Source organism: Nelumbo lutea, chromosome 1 (genome assembly GCF_056320005.1).
Source record: "Nelumbo lutea isolate HS-2025 chromosome 1, American lotus-T2T, whole genome shotgun sequence".
In the NCBI taxonomy this organism is placed as follows: Eukaryota; Viridiplantae; Streptophyta; class Magnoliopsida; order Proteales; family Nelumbonaceae; genus Nelumbo; species Nelumbo lutea.
In genome coordinates this window covers 151,104,053-151,127,605 of record NC_142684.1, presented here as the reverse complement: position 1 = coordinate 151,127,605, position 23,553 = coordinate 151,104,053, and the positions used below count along the sequence as shown (strand labels likewise).

The 23,553-nt window shown below is 38.1% G+C and overlaps 1 protein-coding gene across 7 annotated transcripts in view; it reads right to left on the bottom strand.

Annotated features, from left to right (window-relative positions):
* Window positions 1-16,874, bottom strand: part of HT1 (Protein kinase superfamily protein) — a 58,334-nt gene extending 41,460 nt beyond the window's left edge. For 5 of the 7 annotated variants that reach the window (XM_088953733.1, XM_088953726.1, XM_088953757.1 and 2 more), the window contains exons 1-2: window positions 15,743-16,621; window positions 6,646-7,101 (exon numbers count right to left, since the gene is read on the bottom strand). In XM_088953733.1, the coding sequence (XP_088809859.1) occupies window positions 6,646-7,101; window positions 15,743-16,147 (861 nt within the window). In that variant the 5' untranslated portion in view covers window positions 16,148-16,621. Of the gene's footprint in view, window positions 1-6,645; window positions 7,102-15,742 lie in introns of all 7 variants that reach the window. The other 2 variants (XM_088953746.1, XM_088953751.1) reach the window with 2 other exon arrangements.
* Window positions 16,875-23,553: the final 6,679 nt, after the last annotated feature.

Here is a 23,553-nt window from a genome sequence, read left to right as displayed (position 1 = left end):
AAACCGGTGGGATACAGATGGGTGTTCACTGTGAACCATAATGCTGATGGCTCTATTGAAAGGTACAAAGCCCGGCTGATTGCAAAAGGGTTCACTCAGACTTATGGTATAGACTACTTGGAGACCTTTGCCCCAGTAGCCAAGATGACCACCATTCGAGTTTTGTTATCCCTTGCAGCAAATCATTCTTGGCCCCTGTTTCAGATGGATGTTAAAAATGTCTTTCTGAATGAAGACTTACAAGAAGAGGTTTACATGCAGTTGCCTCCTGGATTCTATGATACAGAGACAGGTAAGAAGGTTTAACGACTGAACAAGGCATTGTATGGTTTGAAGCAGTCACCTAGAGCCTGGTTTGATAGGTTCGGATTAGCCCTTGGAAGGCTTGGTTATGTACAGGCCCAATCAGATCATACACTATTCATCAAGAGGGTGGAGTCCTCTCTGACACTACTAGCAGTATATGTTGATGATATTGTGGTGATAGGAAATGACAATCATGAGATTGAATCCCTCAAACAGCTCCTTCATCAAGAGTTTGAGGTGAAAGATCTTGGCACACTACGGTACTTTTTGGGTATTGAGGTTGCTAGATCCAAGCAGGGGATTTTTATCTCTCAGAGAAAATATGTTCTAAATCTGTTGGCGGAAAATGGAAAGTTGGGTGTTAAGCCGGCCGATACACCCATCGAACAAAATCACAAGATTAGTGCAGAGGGTGGGGAGTCTCTTGAAGACAAAGTTATGTTCCAACGGTTGGTTGGAAATCTTCTATATCTCTGCCTCACTCGGCCGGATATCAACTATGCAGTTAGTGTTGTTAGACAGTACATGCACTCCCCTAGAACTTCTCACCTTCTTGCGGCAGAGAGAATATTAGCATACTTGAAGAGATGCCCGGGTAGAGGTATATTGCTCAAGAACAATAATCACATGAGGGTGGAAGTCTATACAGATGCCGATTGGGCTGGAAGTGTTGATGACAGAAGGTCTACCTCTGGATATTGTACCCTGGTGAGAGGTAACCTTGTCTCTTTGAGGAGTAAAAAGCAGAGTGTTGTATCTCGCTCCAGTGCTGAAGCGGAATACAGGTCAATGGCTAATGGAGTGGCTGCAATCTTATGGCTGAGGTCACTACTTGAAGAATTGGGTATTAACTATGAAAAGCCCTTAATGTTGTATTGTGATAATCAGGCAGCTATTAATATAGCCCACAACCCAGTGCAGCATGACAGAACTAAACATATCGAAGTTGATCGACATTTTGTGCGAGAAAGGGTCACATCACAAGAAGTGTGTCTTCCGTACATCACATCTAATATGCAGCTCGTGGATATCCTCACCAAGGTTGTACCAAGGAAGAAGTTAGAGATAGACCTATCCAAGTTGGGCATGATAGATATCTACTCCCAACTTGAGGGGAGTGTAGAGAACACTAATGTGGGCCCCACTGCAGTGGTCCCCACTATGTTCGTAGGACAGCAGTGTAGTTATTTGTTTCAGTTATGGTAGTGTCAGTTTGAGTCAGTTTGTTAATTCAGTTGTTATTTATTTCAGTTTTTATTTACTTTATTTATTATGTAAGTACCAAGGGCAGATGTGTCCTTTCCATTATGTACTAAACATAACCTATAAATATTAAGAGAGTGGCGGCAGCAGATCAGTAAGAATCAGTCCCTCCTTTCAACAACTTGTGTTCTCTTGTTTCTCTTCTATTCTCTCTCCTTTCTCTCACTTTCTCTTCTGTTTTGCAAACCTAAAACCTTTTAGGATTCAAGACTGATTACAGTCTTGATCTTCTACTTAGAGGAAACGGGCTTGATGGGGTGCAGGCCAGCAGATACTCCAATAGAACAGAATCATGGCCTGCAAGAATCAGTAGGGGAGGACTACTGTGATAGAGAGAGATACCAAAAATTGGTAGGGAAGCAGATATACTTATCCCTCACTCGGCCAGATATTGCTTATGTTGTGAATGTTGTCAGTCAATTTATGCACTCTCCAAAGATCCCTCATATGAAAACAGTTGAAAGGATTCTCAGGTACTTGAAGACTTGCCCAGGAAAGGGAATTCTCTTCAGGAAAAACAATAGAATTGAAATTGAAGCTTATACTGATGCAGATTGGGTTGGTTTTGTGGGAGGCAGAAAATCAACTTCGGGATATTGTACATTTGTGGGAGGGAACCTAGTCACATGGCGCAGTAAGAAGCAGAATGTTGTGGCTAGATCAAGTGCAGAAGCAGAATACCGAGCTATGGCACACAAGGTGGCTGAACTCTTATGGCTCAGAACTCTTCTTAATGAGCTTGGTATTAAGGCTGAGGATCCTCTCAGGCTGTATTGTGATAATAAAGTTGCAATCAACATTGCCAACAATCCCATGCAGCATGACAAGACAAAACATCTTGAAATTGATCGACACTTTGTCAAAGAGAGAATTGTTTCAAGAGAACTCTGTGTGCCTTATACTCCATCAGAGATGCAAATTGCAAATGTATTGACTAAAGGGCTGGCAACAACAAAGTTCAGGGACATACTTGGCAAGCTAAACATGATTGATATCCATGCTTAGCTTGAGGGGGAGTGTTAGAATGTTGAATGATGTCTCTTTATATGAGTGTTCGGCTTATAAGAGTTCTTATTAGCCCATACTTAAGTTCAAGCTATTCTATAACTGGGCTTGTGTTAATGGGCCTAAGCTTATTTAATGTTTTAAGTTACTGGGTGTCCCATCACTAATCAGGGGCGTTCCAGTAATTACTTATATCTTGTACTACATTCAAATATAAATAATAACATGGTCGACTAGCTAGGTAAATTCGACATTCCAGCATCTCTTCTTCTTCTTCTCCTTTCTGCTACTTCGGCTACAGTAGTTTAGCTTTCAGTGTTCAAAGTGTTTTTAAAGTATTCAGCTGCATTGTCCGATCTGAATTATTTAACTTTCTTTTCAAAGTGGGTTCCAACCATCTTACAAAACATCATAGTGATTCTAGAAACTTTCTCACATTCTTTCATAAGATAAACCCAAGTACACCACGAGAAGTAATCAATAAAACTGATAAAATAGTGATAGCCATCCATAGAAACAATGGGTGAAGGACCCCACACATTAGAGTGAACTAAATCAAAAAAGGTAGTAACATTACTAATAGAACTTAGATAGTTTGCCTTACAGTGTTTTGCCAACTAGCACACATCACAAATTAGACTTTAAACAAATACATTTTCAAAGAGTTCTGGTAACAGAACTTTCAACAATGAGAAGGACATATGACCTAATCTAGCATGCCAAGTGAAAAGGATTGTGTTTGGCTTCTTGTTACTGCTACCACTAGTAGAAGCCTTTAGAATTGAGTTGGCATCATCATCATGGTAGTAGAGGCCACTAACTTCACGACCACTCCCAATCGTTTGCCACGTCAGCTGGTCCAAGAAAACACAATGAGTGGGAAAAAAGGTTACAACACAATCTAGGGTTTTGATTATTTTTTAGACTAAAAGTAAATTAGTGGTGAAGTTTGGAAGACGTAGGGCAGGTTTGATAAGAATTCCCTTTCTTAGTTGAATGTCTCCCTTTCCAGAAACAATGGAAAGAGAACCATCAAAAATCTTTACCTTATCATGCCCAGATGAGAGATTGTAAGAAGTGAATAAAGAAGATGAATTTGTCATGTGCTCAGAGAATCCTAAGTCAATAACCCAAGATTTTGATGAAGATGACTAAATAACACTAAGGGAAGTTGTTATACCTGTCTTTGCAAATTGGGAGGAAGCAATGGATGATTGTTTCAACCAAGCCATAGCCCAGTTGAGGATATCTACCTCTACGGCTGTGAACTCTAGGAAGCTATTTGGTGAAGTAGTGGTTTGTCCCACTTTGGAAGAGCTGGTACCGTTGCCTTTAGAATCTCCATCTATAACATTTGGGTTGGCAACATAGCCTGAACTGTAGTTGGGACCCTTGTTTGGCTTCTTGCCCTTCCTCAATGCTGTTGGTTTCAAGTGTGGATGGAGAATCCAGAAAGTATCCTTAACATACCTCTCTCCCCCACAATGTGAACACTTCAAGTTCTTCTTATCAGTCCTTTTCGCACCCCTGGAGGTGCTGGAAACAAGTGTAAACTGCTCACTAGATTGAAGTGGAACACCGATTCCCCTTTCTTTCCTCCTCATCTCCTCATTTCCTAGTCAGGTAGAACACATGATGCAAACCTGGAAGTTCATCTCTCCCCAAAATTTGAGCTCTAATGCTTTCATATGAGTGATCCAAACCAGGTAGGAACTTGAATATTCTTCCTTCTTCAATTTGCTTGTCATGCCTTTCTTTGTCATTGGTGCCATCCCACTCAAGAACTAAATGGCGATCGAGCACTTCCCATAAGCCTTCTAATGTAGCAAAATAAGTTGCTACAATCAAGTCCCCTTAAGTCAAACGAAAGATGTCTTGATTTAGCCTGTAAATCCTTGCTATATTTTTCTTTTAACCATAAGTGTTGTACAGTTTCTCCCAAATCTTGTAGGTTGTTGTATAATGTTGAACAGTCCTCGCAATTTTGAGAGTCATAGAAGTCATCAACCATGACACCACAGTTGCATTTTCCCTACACGAAGTCCTATAATTTGGTTCATCTTCCTTGGACTCCTTAATATTCCCATCGATGTAGCCTTTGTGGTCCATGACTCACTATGGACCATCTTGTCGAAATGGCCTATTCCCTATAGTTGTATTCATCTAGCTTCACATTAGCAATTTGCACCATAGGATTTCCAAGGTGAATAACATTGTCAACAGTCCTAGAGCCTCCAGAGGATACCTCACTAGTACTGGAAGACATTATGAACTCACTCGAAGTAATACCCTGTAGCAAGTAGTCGACTGCTACTTGTTAGTAGTCGACTATTAGACGAAAAGATTTCTTAGTAGTTGACTACTAACAGTAACCTGCTGTTAGTAGTCGACTACTACACGAAGAGATTTCTTAGTAGTCGACTACTACCTTAGCAGAACTCAGAACAACAGCAAGAGAAAAGAACTAACAGCACTCCCCTTTACTCAAGCTTCCCAAACAAGCTTGGCTAGACTGTGAACCAAACTCTTGGACTGATACTACTGGAAGTCCAGTGGCTAGACCTGTTAAATAGGTCTTTCTAGTAGTCCATACGACTACTCTACAGTTTCTTGCCCTACCTGGGCATACCAGCAACTATTCTGGGTCTCCTTGGAGTTTTTCCAAGGACAAACCCCAAAAAACCTTCAGCCAACCACAACCAGCTGAAAAACTCCTTGTTAATCCAACAATAAAAGAGAAAACTTAAGACGAAAGATGAGGTGAAGAAGATAGGCCAGCAGAATGAGATCGACTTGATGCTCCGATACCATGTTTGTATTCTGATTCAAGAAGAAGAAGAAATTTAGAATAGGACAGCTTAACTCTATCCAGCCCATCAAACTGATATTTATATTAGGGCAACACTAAAACACATAAGATTACAACTTTACCCCCCATTAGTAAGGGATGGAGTAACATAAAATAAGGAAGCCCAAGTTCATTAACACTTAATAACATAAGTATAGCCCAACAAGAAATAGGAAGACATAACACAAATGGGCCAAGGCCCACACTGTCAAGTCCCACAACACTACATAATCCTGTAAGAGCAGCAAGGAGCTCTACTTTCACAGAGCTGGCTTCACCTATTGGACCACTGTAAACTCAAATTAAATCGCCCTTAAAGGACTTTATGACCCCCCAATACCAGCAGGGCCAGGGCTAATGAGCTGCCATCAAAGAATAATCTTAATTCTGTGGAGTTGCAGCACAAAGGTCTGCACTGATGCTGCACCACTGGAGAAGAAGATAAGAGTTGAGATAAGTTTCTGTCAAGGTCAATCCAAGAGAAGCCAGCAAATTCTCTACAGATTGAGGCCCAGGATTTGCACAGATTGACAATTCTAGATTGAATTTCCTGAGGCAACCTGAACCTATTTTCGAAGATTGTAAGATTCCTCTCTTCCCAAATTCCCCATATAACTGCATGAGGGATAAGATTCCAGAAAACTTTTCCCCTTTTACCCAAGCCCCCACACCTCCTTTGCCAAAAAAATCAAGAATGTGCCAAGGGGTGACCCAAGAGAGGCCAACCAGAGAGAAAATTTTAATCAAACTCCCACTCATCAAAATGTTAAAAAGTGTAACATATCTTTGTAATATACACATAACCTGAAGTGGATTATCCCATTTAGATTTCTTAGGCTACAAGATCAACCAAACAGAAAATTTTTGAGTGATCAATCTGTTCAGTAGTTCTATGAAGAAAAGACTACAGATTGAATAGTTATAGTTCCACCCCTGCTCAACGCATGTACTAGAAGGACATGGTTTGAAGTCCCTATGGTCTACCTATAAATACCTTGGATATCTTATAAATATGATAGAAACAGCATAATGTTAGAAGCGATCTAAATAGGATATATTAATATTTGCAAAAAGCAACAAGGAAAAGTAAAGATTTCATCACCAAAACAAAGATAGATAATACCAAAAGTTGTCAAACACATCAATTACCCAAGAACAGAAAGACATCAACTAACCACATAGCAATAAGGCCAGTAAATTCTGATCGCAGAAAAGCAAGTTACCTTCTCTGAGACTGCAAATGCTGCCTGCACAGGGGTCATTCCTTGAAATGGAAGCAGCGCTGTTGTGAGCTCCCAAAGCACAATGCCAAAGCTATATACATCAACTTTCTTAGTATATTGTTTCTCCTTGATCATCTCTGGGGCCATCCAACGGTAAGTACCCATGTTTCCTTTAGATGCTCGGCACTGTGTTTCCAAACATGAAGTACCAAAATCTGCCACCTTAACCCGCATCTCATCATTCAGGAGTAAATTGTTGGACTTCAGGTCTCTATGAATCACTCCTTGTGAGTGAAGGTATTGCATGCCTCGAGAGATATCAAGAGCTAACCTTAAAATTGTTTCAATTGAGAGGGAGTAAGGTTCCTTCTTGTTGAGATACATCCTAAGAGTTCCTTGAGACATGTACTCTGTGATGATGCAGTACACGGGAGGCCTTTTACAAGCTGCAATGAACTGTAAAAGAAGGGTGACATCACCTCTGTCACAAAACAAAACAAAAAAAAAGTCCAACATTTTAAAAAGTGAAAATCATTTAGGGTTAGTCCTTTGTGATAAATCATAAAAAACACAAGAAATTGCAATTCATTACTTTCATGCATATCATCAAGATGTAAATTTTTTCTTCAGTATCATGAAGATGTATATGTTGCATAGACAGATCTAAGATGACTCTTTTTGCTTATTCATTATGGTGTCCAATATATAGAATCTAGTTGTACATAGACTATATTTGTATATGTGTATATGTTAAGTAATAAATTATACTTTACCTTTCCAAAAATGTACAAACTTGACAAGGTTGTTCTATTCATGGTTAAACTGTTAAACACAATCAATTTCCCAAAATATTTTAGAACTCCAGCATAGGAAACTTCTAAATTCACTACTGGATACCTCATCTCTGGCTAGTTTTAAAGAAAGCTCCAGGCCATCTTTCACATAAACAAGATCAAATAAGATAATGAAGGACAACTTGGATAAGTTCCTTTACATGAAAAAAATATAAGAACTTGTAATATCCACATTGTTTTCATACTAAACATATTCAGCTGGAATTTTCAGGACACTACAAAAGACTACTTGTAACATTGAAAAGATAAGCAACAATTGTTGGTCTGGCCTGGGGATGGAGAGCAGATGGTATTCTTAACTGGCAGAATATTTATCTGCTGTTTGAGAGGAGAACTGGAATTGAAAAATGAAGGATTGCAATGTGTACATCAAGTACGGAAATACTTTAGGCTTAGTTTGGGAAGAGTACAAATACAAATATGTACAGTACAAATACAAGGTTTATAGATACCATATACAAGGTTTTGCAATGAACATATTTGCATTTTCAGAGTACAAATACAAATATGTACAGTATAAACCTTGTATACTGTATTTCTAAACCTCATATTTGCACCATACATATTTGTATTTATAATCTTCCCAAACTGAGCCTTAGGGACTCCTATAATTGAATCTCTGTGAGCCAAAAGGATGCTTGCTAACCTTAATCAAGGAACCTTCAGGACCCCGCCAGATTCTTCAGGGATATGGCACCATGTTCTAATAACAGATGCCAGATAAGACCTTAATCATATGGAACTCGTGTACCAAGCATTATATTATTAAAATAGCACATAAGAATATGCTTGGCACCAAAGTTCCATATGATAAGGAGGTGAAGGGTCTACAGAAGAATGTTGTGACAAAAAATCTCCAGAAAGTACAATTTTTACAAGTTCCAAATGGCATGCCTTCACTAATTGGTCTAAAGCTATCAAGGAACTAAATTCAAGCTTATTCACTTATTAACGTGTGGCTGACAGAACAATTAGTGCAGACTTATTCACTTATTAAATTCATGTGTGGCTGACAGAACAAAATAGAAATCCATAAATCAAAAACCAGGCAATCAAAACAGACTTATTCACTTATTAAATTATTTATTGTATGTGTGTATTTATTGACAACATAATGAAACTCTGCCAGTGTAAGTTTGTCCTACATCGCCAGTCCCAAGCCCAGATAAAGGAGAGCTTGTCAGGTTAGCAGCTGGTACTAAAACTTTTGCCGAAGTCTCTTGATCATGGATCCTGATTTTGGCATTAAACAGAACGGAATGGCAAAACAGGATTCATGTGGCCAACCCCATATAGTTGGGATAAGGCTTGGATGATGATGACAATGATGAATCAACAGAAATACAGAATGAAGGACATTCCTTATCAGAATAAAGCATGCCATCCAAAACATAGATAGCAGGAACAAGAATAGAACAGCTTTAGGCTGACCCAGCTATTCTCTTTTTCATCATGACCATTTACAAATCATCTCCAGATCCCAGACTTCTCCAAACCAGACTTTACCTTGACACCCCAGATTTAGCTGGGACATCAGCTAGCTCATTTGCTGACAATAGAATCCATCTGAACAAGCAATTCAGACTTTTTCCTAATGTCTGAGCTTCTCTAACTATGAAAATGAATTTCCAAGGAGCCACTCAGCCACTTTTTCTATACTCACCCATAAATTGACTAGTCGACAATACCCCCTCTATAAATATGTTTCTCCATTTATTCAATGCCCACAACTTTAAGCCTTGAACTACAGCCAATATTTCAGCCCTTAAAGATTTACCATGCCCTGCTGGTCACAATAAACTAAGCAGTATTCTACTTCATCCCTTATCATACCTCCTATAGATTCACCCGGGTTGACAAGGCTGCACCAATCAAAATTCAATTTTAACCAACTAGCTTCCAGAGGGCTCCAATTCTCTATTATTGGTTGTTTCCAACTTGTTAGTCCTGCTACAATTTGATTATTTATGTTAGAGTTAGCCGAATAAGGGTAGATTAGTCAATTCACCTTGGTTAAGTTATGAACTTATGTGGCAGTCTTATTAGAGGCTCGCTGTCCCATACTTAAGTAGGGGCAGTTTAGTCCTTGTACATTTTAATTAGAAGCCTAATCACTATTAAGAGGTCGACTGATAGGGTTTAGCTATCAGGTTCGACAGTTCTTTCATCTTCTTCTTTTTCTCTTCTTCTTCTTCTCCTTCTCTTTCTTCTTCTCCTTACTGGTTCGGACTACTGTAGCTACAGTAGAAACATGGTATCAGAGCGTGACAACTTCAGTTCGTGACCTGTTTCAGTTCGTGCTTCAGTTCTCTCCTTTTCTTCTCTGGGCTGTCAATGGAGAAAAGTGGTACGTCCCAGGCCTGAAACATCACAGCTCTTCTTTTTTCTGGTGCACAGAACCTCCTTTCCTAAGAAAACAACTTCAGTAGTGAATGGTTGGCTGAAGCTCTCAAACGAAGGTTGGTTATCTCTTCTCTGTGTGTTGTTGGTATTTCTGGGTTGAAAATCTTCAAGAACTTGAGAGGACTGACCAGAACCTAGAGAACTAAGTTGGTTGTTGCCCTGGTTCTTGGAAAAAATCCAAGAACAGGCTGTGTTTACAATGACCAAATGGTGTAAGGGCTGCTACTGTAGGTGGCCGAATGGTGCAAGGTGTAATGCAATGGTACTAGTTGAGTTTTTGTTGGTCTTGTGGTGCCCTCTTAAAAGCGTTAAAGCAGGTCTGTATTGTGTATGACAGCTATGGCTGTGTGGTGGTGCTTGTAATGCACGAACTCTTGACAGCAGTAGTGGTGTGACAGCTAGTTGAATTTTTGCTAAGTAGTTGTGGTGGTGCTTGTAATGCACAAACTCTGTTGAGTAGTTGTAAGAGAGCTTGCATGTGGTTAGTAAGTGCTGAATTAATGTCAGTGTAGTCTGTGTTTTTTTTTTGTGAAATCAGTAGTGGTGTGGATAAGAACAAAGGCGTGTATATCTATCATTGTGTTTAGGGACCGCTGTAGGTTCTGGAACATCAAACTCTTGACAACAGCACTTAGTTGGTGATTGAGAATTCAGATTAGAGGCAGCATTGAAAGAGTATCATGGCAGCAATGGGAGATGCCTATAGTGATCAAAAACCTAGTGTGGTGATTTCCTCTGACTATTTAGGTGTACAGATGACCTCAATTAAACTGAATGGTGAGAACTATGTTCCATGGGCCAAGTCAGTGGAAGTTTTTCTCAAGGCAAAGAGAAAAGTGAAGCATGTGAAAAAAGATAAACCACCGGCTGACTCTCCAGGGTTTGATGATTGGGAACAGGAGGATGCTCAAATCATGACATGGCTATGGAACAGTATGGAACCCAAAATAAGTGCCAACTTCATGTTCTTAGATACAGCTAAGGACATATGGGAACATGCCAAGAAGCTGTATTCTGGGCAAGATAATACTACAAGGGTATATCAGCTCTATCAGGAGTACTTTGGTCTGCAACAAAGAAATAAAACCCTAGAAGAGTACTATGCCAGTATGAAGAACCTCATAAATGAACTCAATGTCTATCATCCTCTCACTCCAGATGTTAAAGTTCAGCAACAACAGAGGGAACAACTAGATGTCACAAGGTTCTTAGTGGGGTTGAAATCAGAGTATGAACCAGTTAGAGCCCAAATATTGGGGGGCTCTACCCTTCCTACACTTGAGGAAGTGTTTGCTCGGCTCCGCAGGATTTCTTTGGGATAGATAGAGAATCCCACATAGTCTGATAGATCAGCTTTTGTAACAGCCAGAGGAGGTGGACGTGGTACAAAAGGGGGAGGACATGCCTCTCGAGGAGGTCATGGTGGTTCCATATTTGGCCGTGGTGGTGGTCGTGACTTAGGGGGAGGCCGTGGTAAAGAAAAAGGCAGCTCTACAAGGAAGTGTACCCACTGTGGCAGGGAAGGACATTCCGTAAATTTCTGTTATGATCTTCATGGCCGCCCTCCCTCTAAATGGGCCAATCATGCTATTGCTGGTGGGATTGATGTCAGTGATAATCAACAGGCAGACCTAACTCCTTCCACATCTACATCTGTTTCCGGAAGGGAGATGGTGAGTGTACCGCGTGATGAGTATGAGCGGTTCCTTCAGTCCACTTCACAGCACACTACTACTACTCTTGCCCACTCAGGTATAACTTGCCTGTCATCTAAAACCTCTCCTTGGATTATTGACTCTGGAGCCTCTGATCACATGACCGGGACTCCAGGTGTGTTCTCTTCTCTCTCTGAAACTTCCACATCTCAAACTGTTACCTTTGCCAATGGTTCCTCCTCTCCCATCTGTGGTGTTGGCAATGTTGACATGGCTTCTCTTTCTTTATCATCTGTTCTATATGTCCCTAAGTTTCCATTCAATCTTATGTCTGTTAGTAAATTAACCAAGACTCTTAACTGCTCTGTTATTTTTTTCCCTTCCTCTTGTGTTTTTCAGGATCTCAGGACGGGGAAGAAGATTGGTGGGGGGCATGAAGCTGGTGGATTGTATTACCTTGACGGTGGTGGATCGTCAGTTGCACTTCAGACTTCACTCATTCCTCTACAGTGGCATTGTCGACTGGGGCATCCTTCTCTCAAGGCACTCAAGATACTAGTTCCGTCTTTGAGTCATTTGTCAGTGTTACAGTGTGAGTCGTGTCAGTTTGGGAAACATTGTCGTGTTTCCTTCAGTCCTAGAGTTGAAAGTCGTATGTTGAGTCCTTTTTCTTTGGTTCATTCAGATGTTTGGGGCCCGATCAAAATAGAATCTTATAATGGTTACAAGTATTTTGTCACTTTTATTGATGATTGTTCAAAATGACATGGATTTATTTAATGAAAGAAAGGAGTGAATTATTTTCCATTTTTCAAAAATTCCATGCTGAAATACGTACACAATTTGGTGTTCCAATCAAAGTTCTTCGTTCATATAATGGTCGTGAATATTTTCTAACTTCCTTTCAACAGTATTTAGAACAGCATGGCATCATTCATCAAACTTCTTGTGCATCCACTCCTCAACAAAATGGGGTGGCTGAACGGAAGAACCGTCATCTCCTTGAAACAGCTTGGTCTATTCTTCATCATATGAGTGTTCCTAAACGGTTTTGGAGTGATGTTGTACTTACTGCGTGTTTGCTCATTAATCGGATGCCCTCCTTTATTCTTCATGGTCGGCCTCCCTTCTCTATCTTGTTTCCCACCTTGTCTCCCTTTCCATTAACATCTCGTATCTTTGGCTGTGTGTGCTTTGTTCACAATCTGAGTCCTGGAATAAACAAATTGGATGCACACTCCATTAAGTGTGTCTTTCTTGGCTACTCTCGGACTCAAAAAGGGTACAAGTGTTATAATCCCATTACTCGGAAGTGCTATGTTTGTCCTGATGTCACCTTTTTAGAGTCTGTTCCCTTCTTCTCAGGAACTGAAGCATCTTCGTCTCCACCTTTACTTCCTCTTCCTTTTCCGGTCAGTGATCCCGTTCCGGGTGTTCCTGTTGAAGTTGACTCGTCATCTCATCCAGTACAGATTCCTACTGAACGACCACCAATTCGGCAAGTGTCTACACGTCGAACGACACCGGCCCCTCCTCCAACTTCTACCTTGTTCGTGGATCCTGTCGTTGCTCCTGTTGCTGAACCTTCAGGACTTCACTTACCCATTGCCTTACGGAAAGGTAAACGTAGTTCTACTCTCCATCCCATTTCCAATTTTGTTTCAGTATCTCGCCTTTCCGCCTCACATCGCCAGTTTGGTTCACTATAGTCATCTATTTCCATACCTAACAATGTCCAAGAGGCTCTTAGTTCACCTAGGTGGAGGCAGGCAATGGAGGAGGAACTCTCTGCTCTTCAACATACTCACACGTGGGAGCTCACTACTCTTCCCCCTGGTAAGCATGTTGTGGGTTGTAAATGGGTGTATACTGTTAAATACTTGCCAGATGGTAGTGTGGAGCGTTTGAAAGCCAGACTTGTTGCTAAAGGGTATTCACAGTTGTATGGAGTGGACTATATGGAGACCTTCTCTCCAGTGGCTAAGATTAGCTCTGCCCGTGTGTTAATTTCCCTGGCAGTTATGTATGATTGGCCCTTATTTCAACTTGACATAAAAAATGCCTTCCTTCATGGTGACCTTATAGAGGAGGTATATATGGAGCAACCACCTAGGTCTGTTGCTCAGGGGGAGGCTGGTAAGGTGTGCAGACTGAAAAAGGCAATTTATGGGTTGAAACAATCGCCTCGTGCTTGGTTCGGGAAGTTTAGTGAAGTGGTGAAAAATTTTGGAATGAAACAATGCCAGGTTGATCACTCAGTGTTCAGCTATGACTCAGAAGCTGGAAAGATTTTATTAGTGGTCTATGTGGATGATATTGTCATAACTGGCAGTGACAAATTGGGGATCCACAAACTCAAGGTTTTTCTGCAAAATCATTTTCAAACAAAAGACTTTGGGACATTGAAGTATTTCTTGGGTATAGAAGTTGCTAGATCAAGACAAGGTGTAAACCTGTGCCAAAGAAAATATGTTCTCGATCTATTGGACGAAACAGGACTGTTAGGTGCAAAACCGGCTGAGACTCCTATGGAACCAAATGTTAAGTTGAGCGGTGATACATGGAGAATATTTGATGATCCTGGAAGGTATAGACGACTAGTGGGGAAGCTGAACTATTTGACTATCACGAGACCAGACATCTCCTTTGCAGTCAGTGTGGTGAGCCAATTTATGCAGAACCCTCGTATATCTCACTGGGATGCAGTTCTTAGAATTGTAAGATATTTGAAGGGAGCTTCGGGTCGTGGGCTATTGTATAAACCAGGAGGAAAACTTGAAGTAGTTGGGTACACGAATGCAGATTGGGCGGGGTCTGTGTCTGATAGAAGATCTACTACAGGTTACTGCACATTTCTTGGAGGAAATCTTGTGATGTGGAAGAGTAAAAAGCAGACGGTTGTGGCTATAAGCAGTGCTGAAGCCAAGTACAGAGCCATGGCACACACTACATATGAATTAGTGTGGTTGAGGAATCTCCTACAAGAAATCGGGTTCCACATGGATAAACCTATGAAGTTGTACTGTGACAATCAAGCTGCGTTCCATATCTCATCCAACCCTGTTTTCCATGAGAGAACAAAGCACATAGAGATTGATTGCCACTTTGTGAGGGAGAAGGTTCTTACTAGAGAGATAAGCACAGAACATGTAAGCTCAGGTGATCAGTGGGCAGATTTGTTTACAAAAGCCTTAAGCTCAGGGAGAATGAACTATATATGTAACAAGCTGGGATTATATGATATATATTCTCCAGCTTGAGAGGGAGTGTTAGAGTTAGCCGAATAAGGGTAGATTAGTCATCTCACCTTGGTTAAGTTATGAACTTATGTGGCAGTCTTATTAGAGGTTCTCTGTCCCATACTTAAGTAAGGGCAGTTAAGTCCTTGTACATTTAATTAGAAGCCTAATCACTATTAAGAGGTCGACTGATAGGGTTTAGCTATCAAGTTCGACAGTTCTTTCATCTTCTTCTTCTTCTCTTCTCTTTCTTCTTCTCCTCTTCTCTTTCTTCTTCTCCTTACTGGTTCGGACTACTGTAGCTACAGTAGAAACAATTTATTTACCATAGAAACGTAAATAACTTAAAAACCAATAACGTTCTGTTACTGGCCTATAGTCGTGCTCAAAAATGTAACTGAAAAAAATCTTAGATTATGTTAACTCCAAATGGGTAACTTGGGTTTAGCTACAGTAGAAACAATTTATTTACCATAGAAACGTAAATAACTTAAAAACCAATAAAGTTCTGTTACTGGCCTATAGTCGTGCTCAAAAATGTAACTGAAAAAAATCTTAGATTATGTTAACTCCAAATGGGTAACTTGAGTTTAATTGGTCTAAGATAATCAGGGAAAAATAAAGAGGATAGATTCTCAGAATTAGAAATAAAGGAACAAGTTTGTAATAAGCATAACAGTTCAAAGTTGCAAAAAAAATAACAAATAAGAGCAAGAAAGTCCAATATAGGATTGTGGTATTTAGGAACCATTGACCACAAACCCTTAAATTGTAAACGGGTGAATGGTTTTATGTAGAGGAAATTGTAGCAGGAGAATTTCTGTATCTTCGCTTATTAGAGAAATAGAAAACATATTGCAAATAAGACAGAATATCATTTTAAAATTTCAACTTTCAAGCGGTAACGTGGTAGCTTTTCCTCGAAATGGAGCTTATCCTAACGAACCTGCACGATATTGGGATGAAGAAGACGCGAAAGCAAGTCAACTTCAGATTTGAACTGCTTCTCTAGCAAATTGCGGGTCTCCTGGTCATGGGTTGGGATCCTGACCATCTTCACCGCAACCGCCTTCTGTTTGTAAATTCCACGGTAAATCCTGCTGTGAGCACCAGAAGCGAATTTGTTTCCTATAAACAGCTGGGATAGATCTGCCGTCCATTCCTCCTTTTCTTCCTTCGATGCCTCAACGTTATCGGACTCCAGTAACATCGACCACGACTCTAAACTGTCAAATCTTTTCTTTTCTAAGTTCTCCATGTCGGAGTTTAGAGTGCTTGACGTGAAGGGAAAAGGTAGGGGCTTGCTCTTTTGTTTTCGAAGCCAGCGTGGCCGGAAACAAGTCGTTGCCATTCCTCGCCGACTTGAAAAAATTTAACTAGAGCTTTTTCTTCCCATAATTCAAATTGTCCGTAGGCAGAGAAGAAGCTGATTTAAGGACATGGATTTTGAAGGAGAAGGGATGGAGTTTCATGGGTTCTGAGGAGAGTGGACTAATGAAATCGAAAAGAGAAACAAGAGAGGAAGAGAGAATTGGAGTTGTTTTATGTTTTAAAAGCATGAAGAGCTTTGAAGCTGGTATGCCAGCTACCACAAATCAATGTCCGCATGAGAAGAGGAGGAAAAAAAAAGGAGGATGGATTGGAGAAGAAGAGTTAAGAGATAAGTCAGATAAAATAGAAAGCATAGAGCATATTAATGGGGTTTATCTCTTCTGAGTCTCCTCTCTTTACTTGGAGTTAGAGGTTTTAGTTTGTATTTTTGCGAAGTTGGTTCAAAGCATAGCATACATACACCTCTCCCTCTCAGACTCTCACAAACACAAACAAATGCGGAATCAGATGACGATGAATTTAAAGAGGCTCATTCATGGATATCTCGTGAACGAGTGGTTCCAAAGTGCAAATGCTACAAAGACAGATAAAAAGGGAAAGCGAAAGCACAGCACTTTTGGAGAGAATCCACCCGCCATTTCTTTAGCTGTTACTGTTTAAATGGTTGACAAATAATAAAAAGGAATGGTTTAGCTATGTAGCGTTTGCGGAGTTTGAGAGATGGAGGGAAGGGAATTATACCCCCCTGGACCGGGTCCGGTCGGCCACACATCTTCTAGAGTCTAGATTCTAGACTAATTAATTTTAGTTAACGGCGCCTCTACTATGTAGATTCCCTCCGAATCCTGTTAAAAGGGTAAACTCGAAAAAACCCCTCTTCCATCAGTAATGTTACTTTACTACCACAACTATCTAAAATTTCATATAATTCCCAACATTTTGGCTCTAAATCCGGTGTACTCTCGACCGGAGAGGGTAGGGTTGCAAACGGATCTGATCGAATCGGATATAGGCATATTCTAATTTTATTTGTTAATATAATATCTGGCAGATTTGAATCGAATTGGGATTATAATCGGATATTAAATAATATAAATAAATAAGACTAAAAATAACCAAAATATTATATATTATTAATAAGATGAATTAAAAATGACTTTAACAATATATTTTATTAATAAAATGAATTGAATATTACTTGTATAAAACATTATAATTTGAACAAATGACAATTTGGTGAAAATGCAACATTAAGAACAACTTCAATGATAGATATAATATACTTTTTAAGTATGTATGAACATATATATTTAAATCGTATTACATCGGATCGGATAGAGATAAATCCATATTTGATCCGATTATAAACGGATCAGATTTAATATGATTGAATTCAAATTCGAGATTCCAGCCATAGTGTGGGAAAGATCTCTTATTGGCCGCCCAATATCATGCAACTGATTTAAGTTAGAGTTGTATTTATCAAAATTGGCAGGGGGTGATCTTTGGTATCATGTCTTTTCGATATTATTAGTAATTTCTTTATCCATTATCTGTCCAACCACAATTGACATGATATCATTGTGCAAGAAGAGGATCTTCTCTTTAACTTGGAAGGATTTATAGTAAAAACCATTCCTCAAAGTATCAATACATCTTTGTCTATCGATGTTTTATATAATGTGTTTCTTTTTTATTTTTTCAAAATGATATTTTTATAAATATTTTTACATTTTTTAATAAATAAAATGAATAGTTCCCCTAAAACATCGTATCATTCAATCACCAATATAATACAATTTACCCGATACGAGGTGTATTGTATTGAAACTTATGAGCCTTGATGGAAAGTTTACAAATGTATTTTCATTAGGAAAATAAACGGAAAATAGTTGTATGCACATCATTTGACATTAGGCTCCGTTTGGTTTGTGGGAAGATTTGGGTGGGATAGGAAAAGATAGGATGGGATGGTGTAAAAATTGATATTTCCATTGTTTGGTTTATATGGGAAAATAGAAGGAAAAGTATCAAGAGAGATGGGAGTGTTGAGAAGGCAAATCGCCACTGCAACTCTTGGCAATAGCAACCAGAGAAAGAGGGAAATGCAAAGGGGTGAAGAAAACAGCGATCAGAGAAAGAAATAGATCTGGTTCATTGCCATTGCACAATGAAGAAAACAGTGAAGGATTGTGACACCGTCGCTTCCTCTGTTCGAACAGGGAAGGCAATGAAAAGTATATGGTTGGTTACCGCTGTCAAAAGGAATGGGGACTGTTCGCTGTCGCCATTGGTCTGTGGTAAGGAGATTGTTCATCGCTAGTTCACCGTTGCTATCAAAAGGAAGGGGACTGTTCGCCACCGTCGCTAGTCTGTGGTAAGGAGGTTTGTCGCCTTAGTCCAATTGAAGAAGAAGGCACATCCCTTCGAATGATTTTCTCGAGTTTTCCCACCAGAGTCACACTATTTTGGTGCGACCCCGAATCCACGATTTTGTGATCTCGCATTCCACCTTTTTCTCATCCATCCCCCTATTTCCCTCAAAACAAATATGAGAAAAGGAAATATTTTTGGAATATTCCCTTTTTTTCATCCCCATCCCACAAACCAAACGGAGCCTTAGTAAAATGCCCTAATTGATCGTAGAATTCCCCAAGAATGACAACTTAGGGCACGTTTGGTTTGCAAAAATAGGGGCCTATAATTGGACATTCCGATTCTAAGTGTTTGGTTGGGTGGAATTAGAATCCCAATCTCATTCATGCTAGAATGGCATTCCCCCATTTGAGGGAATGATTATTCCTTCCCCCTCCCCTAGAAATGAGAATCCATTCCAGTGATTTCTAATTTCAATTCCAATTCTAGACTGAATGAAACAGGTGAAAGAAACAATCTGTTTCAATTTCAATTTCAAAGGATTTTGATTTTGATTCTAATTCTCATTCTAATTCCGACTGTGAACCAAACAGACCCTCAATTGTTCCCAATTTTATGGTTGTGGTATCATCTGTAGGTAGGGGAAAACTTTCGTTGTCGATAGGTGATAGGAATTCATGTCGCTTGTCAACCTCCTTGCAACACCTGTCCTCTTTCTTAAGAAATTTAAAAGTTAAAACATTCCTGTTAGATTTAACCTGGAATGTGGTATTAAGTAACATTAACGTGTAGTCTCAATTAACCTTTAATGTACTTCCATTTAATCTAATATCCCAAATCCAAAAATATTTGCTTTTAATTTCTTTTTTAATTTAAAAAAAATAGGAAAACTATGAAAGTTGACCTTCTATCATATTTTCCCCTCTCATCTCCTTGTGCCCCAACTCTTTCTTCTCTCCTGAATAGTAATCAATGCCTGCATGAGGGTCTCTCTGTGTGGGAGGCTGTGTTTCTCTCTTTGTGGGAGGATTTTTCTCTCACATATATGGATCTGAGTTTTTATCTCTCACACTCTGCGTGAGTTTTCATTTATTTCTCTTCTATCGATCTTTGTTGGAGAGGTTCTTAGGTTAGATTTGAGAATTGATAGTTTTGATCCAGGCCTATCGAGTAGACTTGGGATCTTTGGTTCTATTCATTCTAATCTTAGTTTTCTCTCTGCCCTTTTTCTTATTTCTGTTGGGCCTTGGTCGAATTTGTGCGTGGTGTTCCTTTGGAGTTTGCCATGGGTATCAATTTGTTTTGTAATGATGTTATCCTTCTTGATAAGCATTTTTTCCAACGATCTTCGAGTTCTCTCCGAAATGCTCCAATTGTTTCAGTTTCTAAAACATGGATGGGTGATTTTTTTGCACATTTTATCCCTATAATTACAAGTTACAACTTATTTTGTGCACTTTTGGCTTTTTGTGGGGTCAATTCCTTTAATGTTTGGACGGTGGAGCATTAGGGAGAGTTTTGTAATAAAAGGTGATCTTGGGCCTCTCTTGTTTTCACGTTTTCAATATTGCCATGGATTGGGTGCCATGGTACCTGTTTTCTCTATACCCCTTGAGAGTTTTGCATAGTTGATCCAGACTCATTTAGTAGGGAGACACATTTGCTAGCTTCATCTATGTTGGAGGCATTTAGATGACCTTTTTGGCATTTCTTAAATTTATGTTAATTGTAGAGATTTCTCGAATTGTTTTTGGCATTTCTTAATTTTTCTACTTTGTAATTTATGAATGAACTTGCCTTTTGGCATAAAAAAAAAAAAATCTTCTCTCCTTTCTCTCCCATCTTGTATAGTTTTTACGGCCTAGACACCTCGTGGAGAATATATAAAAATAAATCTGTAAAGAGATTTCATTGGTGACCGGTGAATTTTCTCTTTCTAGTTCTCTTTTCGTTCATGTTAGAGTTTTTAAGAATTTTTTTTGTTGTTGAAATAGGAATTTTATTAGATCTCAGATATATTCATTCACTTTTCATATATACTACGATTAAAGCCTTAAATTTGTTAACATTTTAACACACCTATTAGTGTTGAGGCCTCACAACAACCACCCACAATATAAAATTATAAGGTATTTGAAATAACGAGTACGAGAAATCTAATAGAAGCAAAAAAGATGAAATCCAAACAAGGACAAATAAAACAAGCACCACAAAGACGAAAAAATTTACATGATTCCGCCTTACTGCCTACGTCCATGGGAGAAACAAAATTTGTTCTTCACTATGAAAGAAAAATTGAAAACAATACAAGTACCTTGCAGCTTGCAGCCCAAACATGCCCTTATCCTTGTACACCCATTTTTTCTTTCCTCTCAACCCAAATAACAAAACAAGAGAAAAAATCCACTCTCACACTAAGAGCATTTTGCATTTTACTCTCATGTTTTCTTCCCCAAAAGCCTTAACCCTACATACAAAAAAAAGCTTTTATATGTGAAACCTCTTTAACCTAAAGAGGGACTATACCAACCGTTAGATTAAAATTAATCCAGCGATTGTAAAATAAGACACAATTCCAATAGATAGCTCACTAGAAATAATGTTATGCTTAAACAAAAATGGGATCAAAATAAGAATTTACTAAAAAAGTCATTATTTTTATGGTATGAGAATTTCAAAATGAAGTTATGATAAAGATCCCAACTCAAATCAACCACTAGCACTTTGTCAACAGAATTTTAACCCCTTTTCCCAAAGTTTAAGATAAATTTCTCTATTCCTTAAGACTGTGTTTGATTTGAAGGAAAAAATAGGAAAATGAAGGGAAATGTAGGAAAACCTATGTAAGTATGGAATTACATTATATTAAAAATCCAATATTGACAAGTTTTTCCATACGTCATGTGCCAACAATTCAAACATCAACAAAAAATAAAAAAAGGATCTTGAGGCCCCAAAACCACTTTTATATGAATAAAATTGATCCTAAATTGCTAATTCTATATTCACCCACAATCCCATTTGAATATCCACATCAATTACTTGCTTATGTTTAGTTAATTAATTAATTAATTAATAAGTAAAACCAGTGTTTTTAACCATCGTTGATCCAGAAAGTCAAACCATTTGGCTCAGGAATTGTTCAGGCAACTAGTTTTGTTTCACCTCTATTCTGTTTTTTGGCCAAAAACCGTTGACTTGATTAATAACCCAATGATCCAAACAGTCGAACTATCCATTTGAACCGAATGATCAAATCACTGACCTAAAAATTGGTAGTCAAAGCGGTTTTAGTTCGGGTCGGTTTTTAAAATGAGGTGTCTAGGCTGAAACAATGATGTAAGAGGGGAGAGAAAGGAGAGAAGAAAGACTTGGAGCACAAAGTGATGAGAGGGAAAGGATGATCAAAGGCTTTCTGATTTTGGCTTGGTTTCAAATTTGAAGGTTTTTCCCTTTAAAAAAATGAAAATGAAATAAAAATAAATATTTTTTATTTGACATATTAGGTTAAGTGGAAGTACGTTAAAGGTTAACGGAGACTATAAACGTTAATATTACTTATTACGACATTAGAGGTTAAATCTAAGAAGGTTTTAACTTTTAAATTTCTTAAGAAATAGGAAAGGTGTCACAAGGAGGTTGACAAGCAACAGGAATTCCTGTCACCTGTCGACAATGAAAGTTTTCCCTTAAGTAGATTCAAGTCTTGTTTTGTGTGTTTGTTCTCTTCTGTTGTTGAGTTTTGAGAACAAAATCCCACTACATGTGTAAAACAAATAAGGTTAATTTGGTCATCTTATTCTGTTGTTTTCTTTTATATATTTTTTGTTTGTTTTTTAAGCCCCAAACTGAGGGGAGGCCACCATAAATTTTATTAAGGTGGCATAACTTAGCTTGTGGAAAGTTCGGGGGGCACCTACGACTTCTGATAATTTATTATATCATAAATTGATGCATTCACATCACAAAAGGGTCTTTTTGAGTTTATCCTAATTAAAATTAGGGTAAAAGATAAAAAACTTACCCTATATTTTTCTGACAATCATATAAACCTCCTCATAGCTTTTAAAAATGTAGAGTTGCCTCTCTTCCATTAGTGATATAAAACATTTACTTTTTCAAATGTCAAAATTACCATTGAAAACGTTTTTATAATTGGGAATTGGGAACCCAAGACGTATTATCCTCTGAGAAGAAACCCAAGACGAAACAACTTCCATGCCCCCTTTTTAATCTCAGAGACCTTGGTGGAAATCTTACCTTCTTTTAAAAGGCTCCATTTGATTTGTGGGATGTGAAGGGTAAAATAGAATGTTCTCAAATATTCTTTCTTTCTCATGTTTGGTTTGTATGGTGTCATGAGATGGGATGGGGAAAATGTGGGATTAGATATCTCAATAATTGGGAATTGGGATATGGAACCCCACTATTTTGGTGAAAAACAAGTGGGAGTGGAGAGATGAACTTGTTTAACAGGAAAAAGCAAATTCTTGTAGTATTTGTAAGAGTTAATATTATACCCATACCCATTAATAAATTATTAATAATTTAATAAATAAATATTTAATTTATTAACTAAAGTCATGAGTATCAATAAAATAAAATATTAATAATAAATTCTAAAATAATAAAAATTAAAACGTAATTAATGTTAATAGTTAATTAACTATTTATTAACATTCATTAATTGATAATGAAATACTAAATAATAAAAATATTATTAAATCATTAATAATTAGCAACAAAATAGATAACAATTAATTAAGTAAGTAATGAATTAAATCATTGATCTATAATTAGTTTACTTAATAAATAATTAAATAATAAAAATGTTAATCAATTCAAAATAATTAGCAATACAAAATAAAATTATTGATTAATTCATAACGAATATTAATAAAATAACATAATGAATTAAAATTTGAATATTGATTATTAAGTAATAATTAATTAACTAATTATCAATATTAGTTAATTATAAAGATAATAAAAAATATTGATAAAATAATAAATGATATTACTAATTACCTATTTAATTAATTAATAATT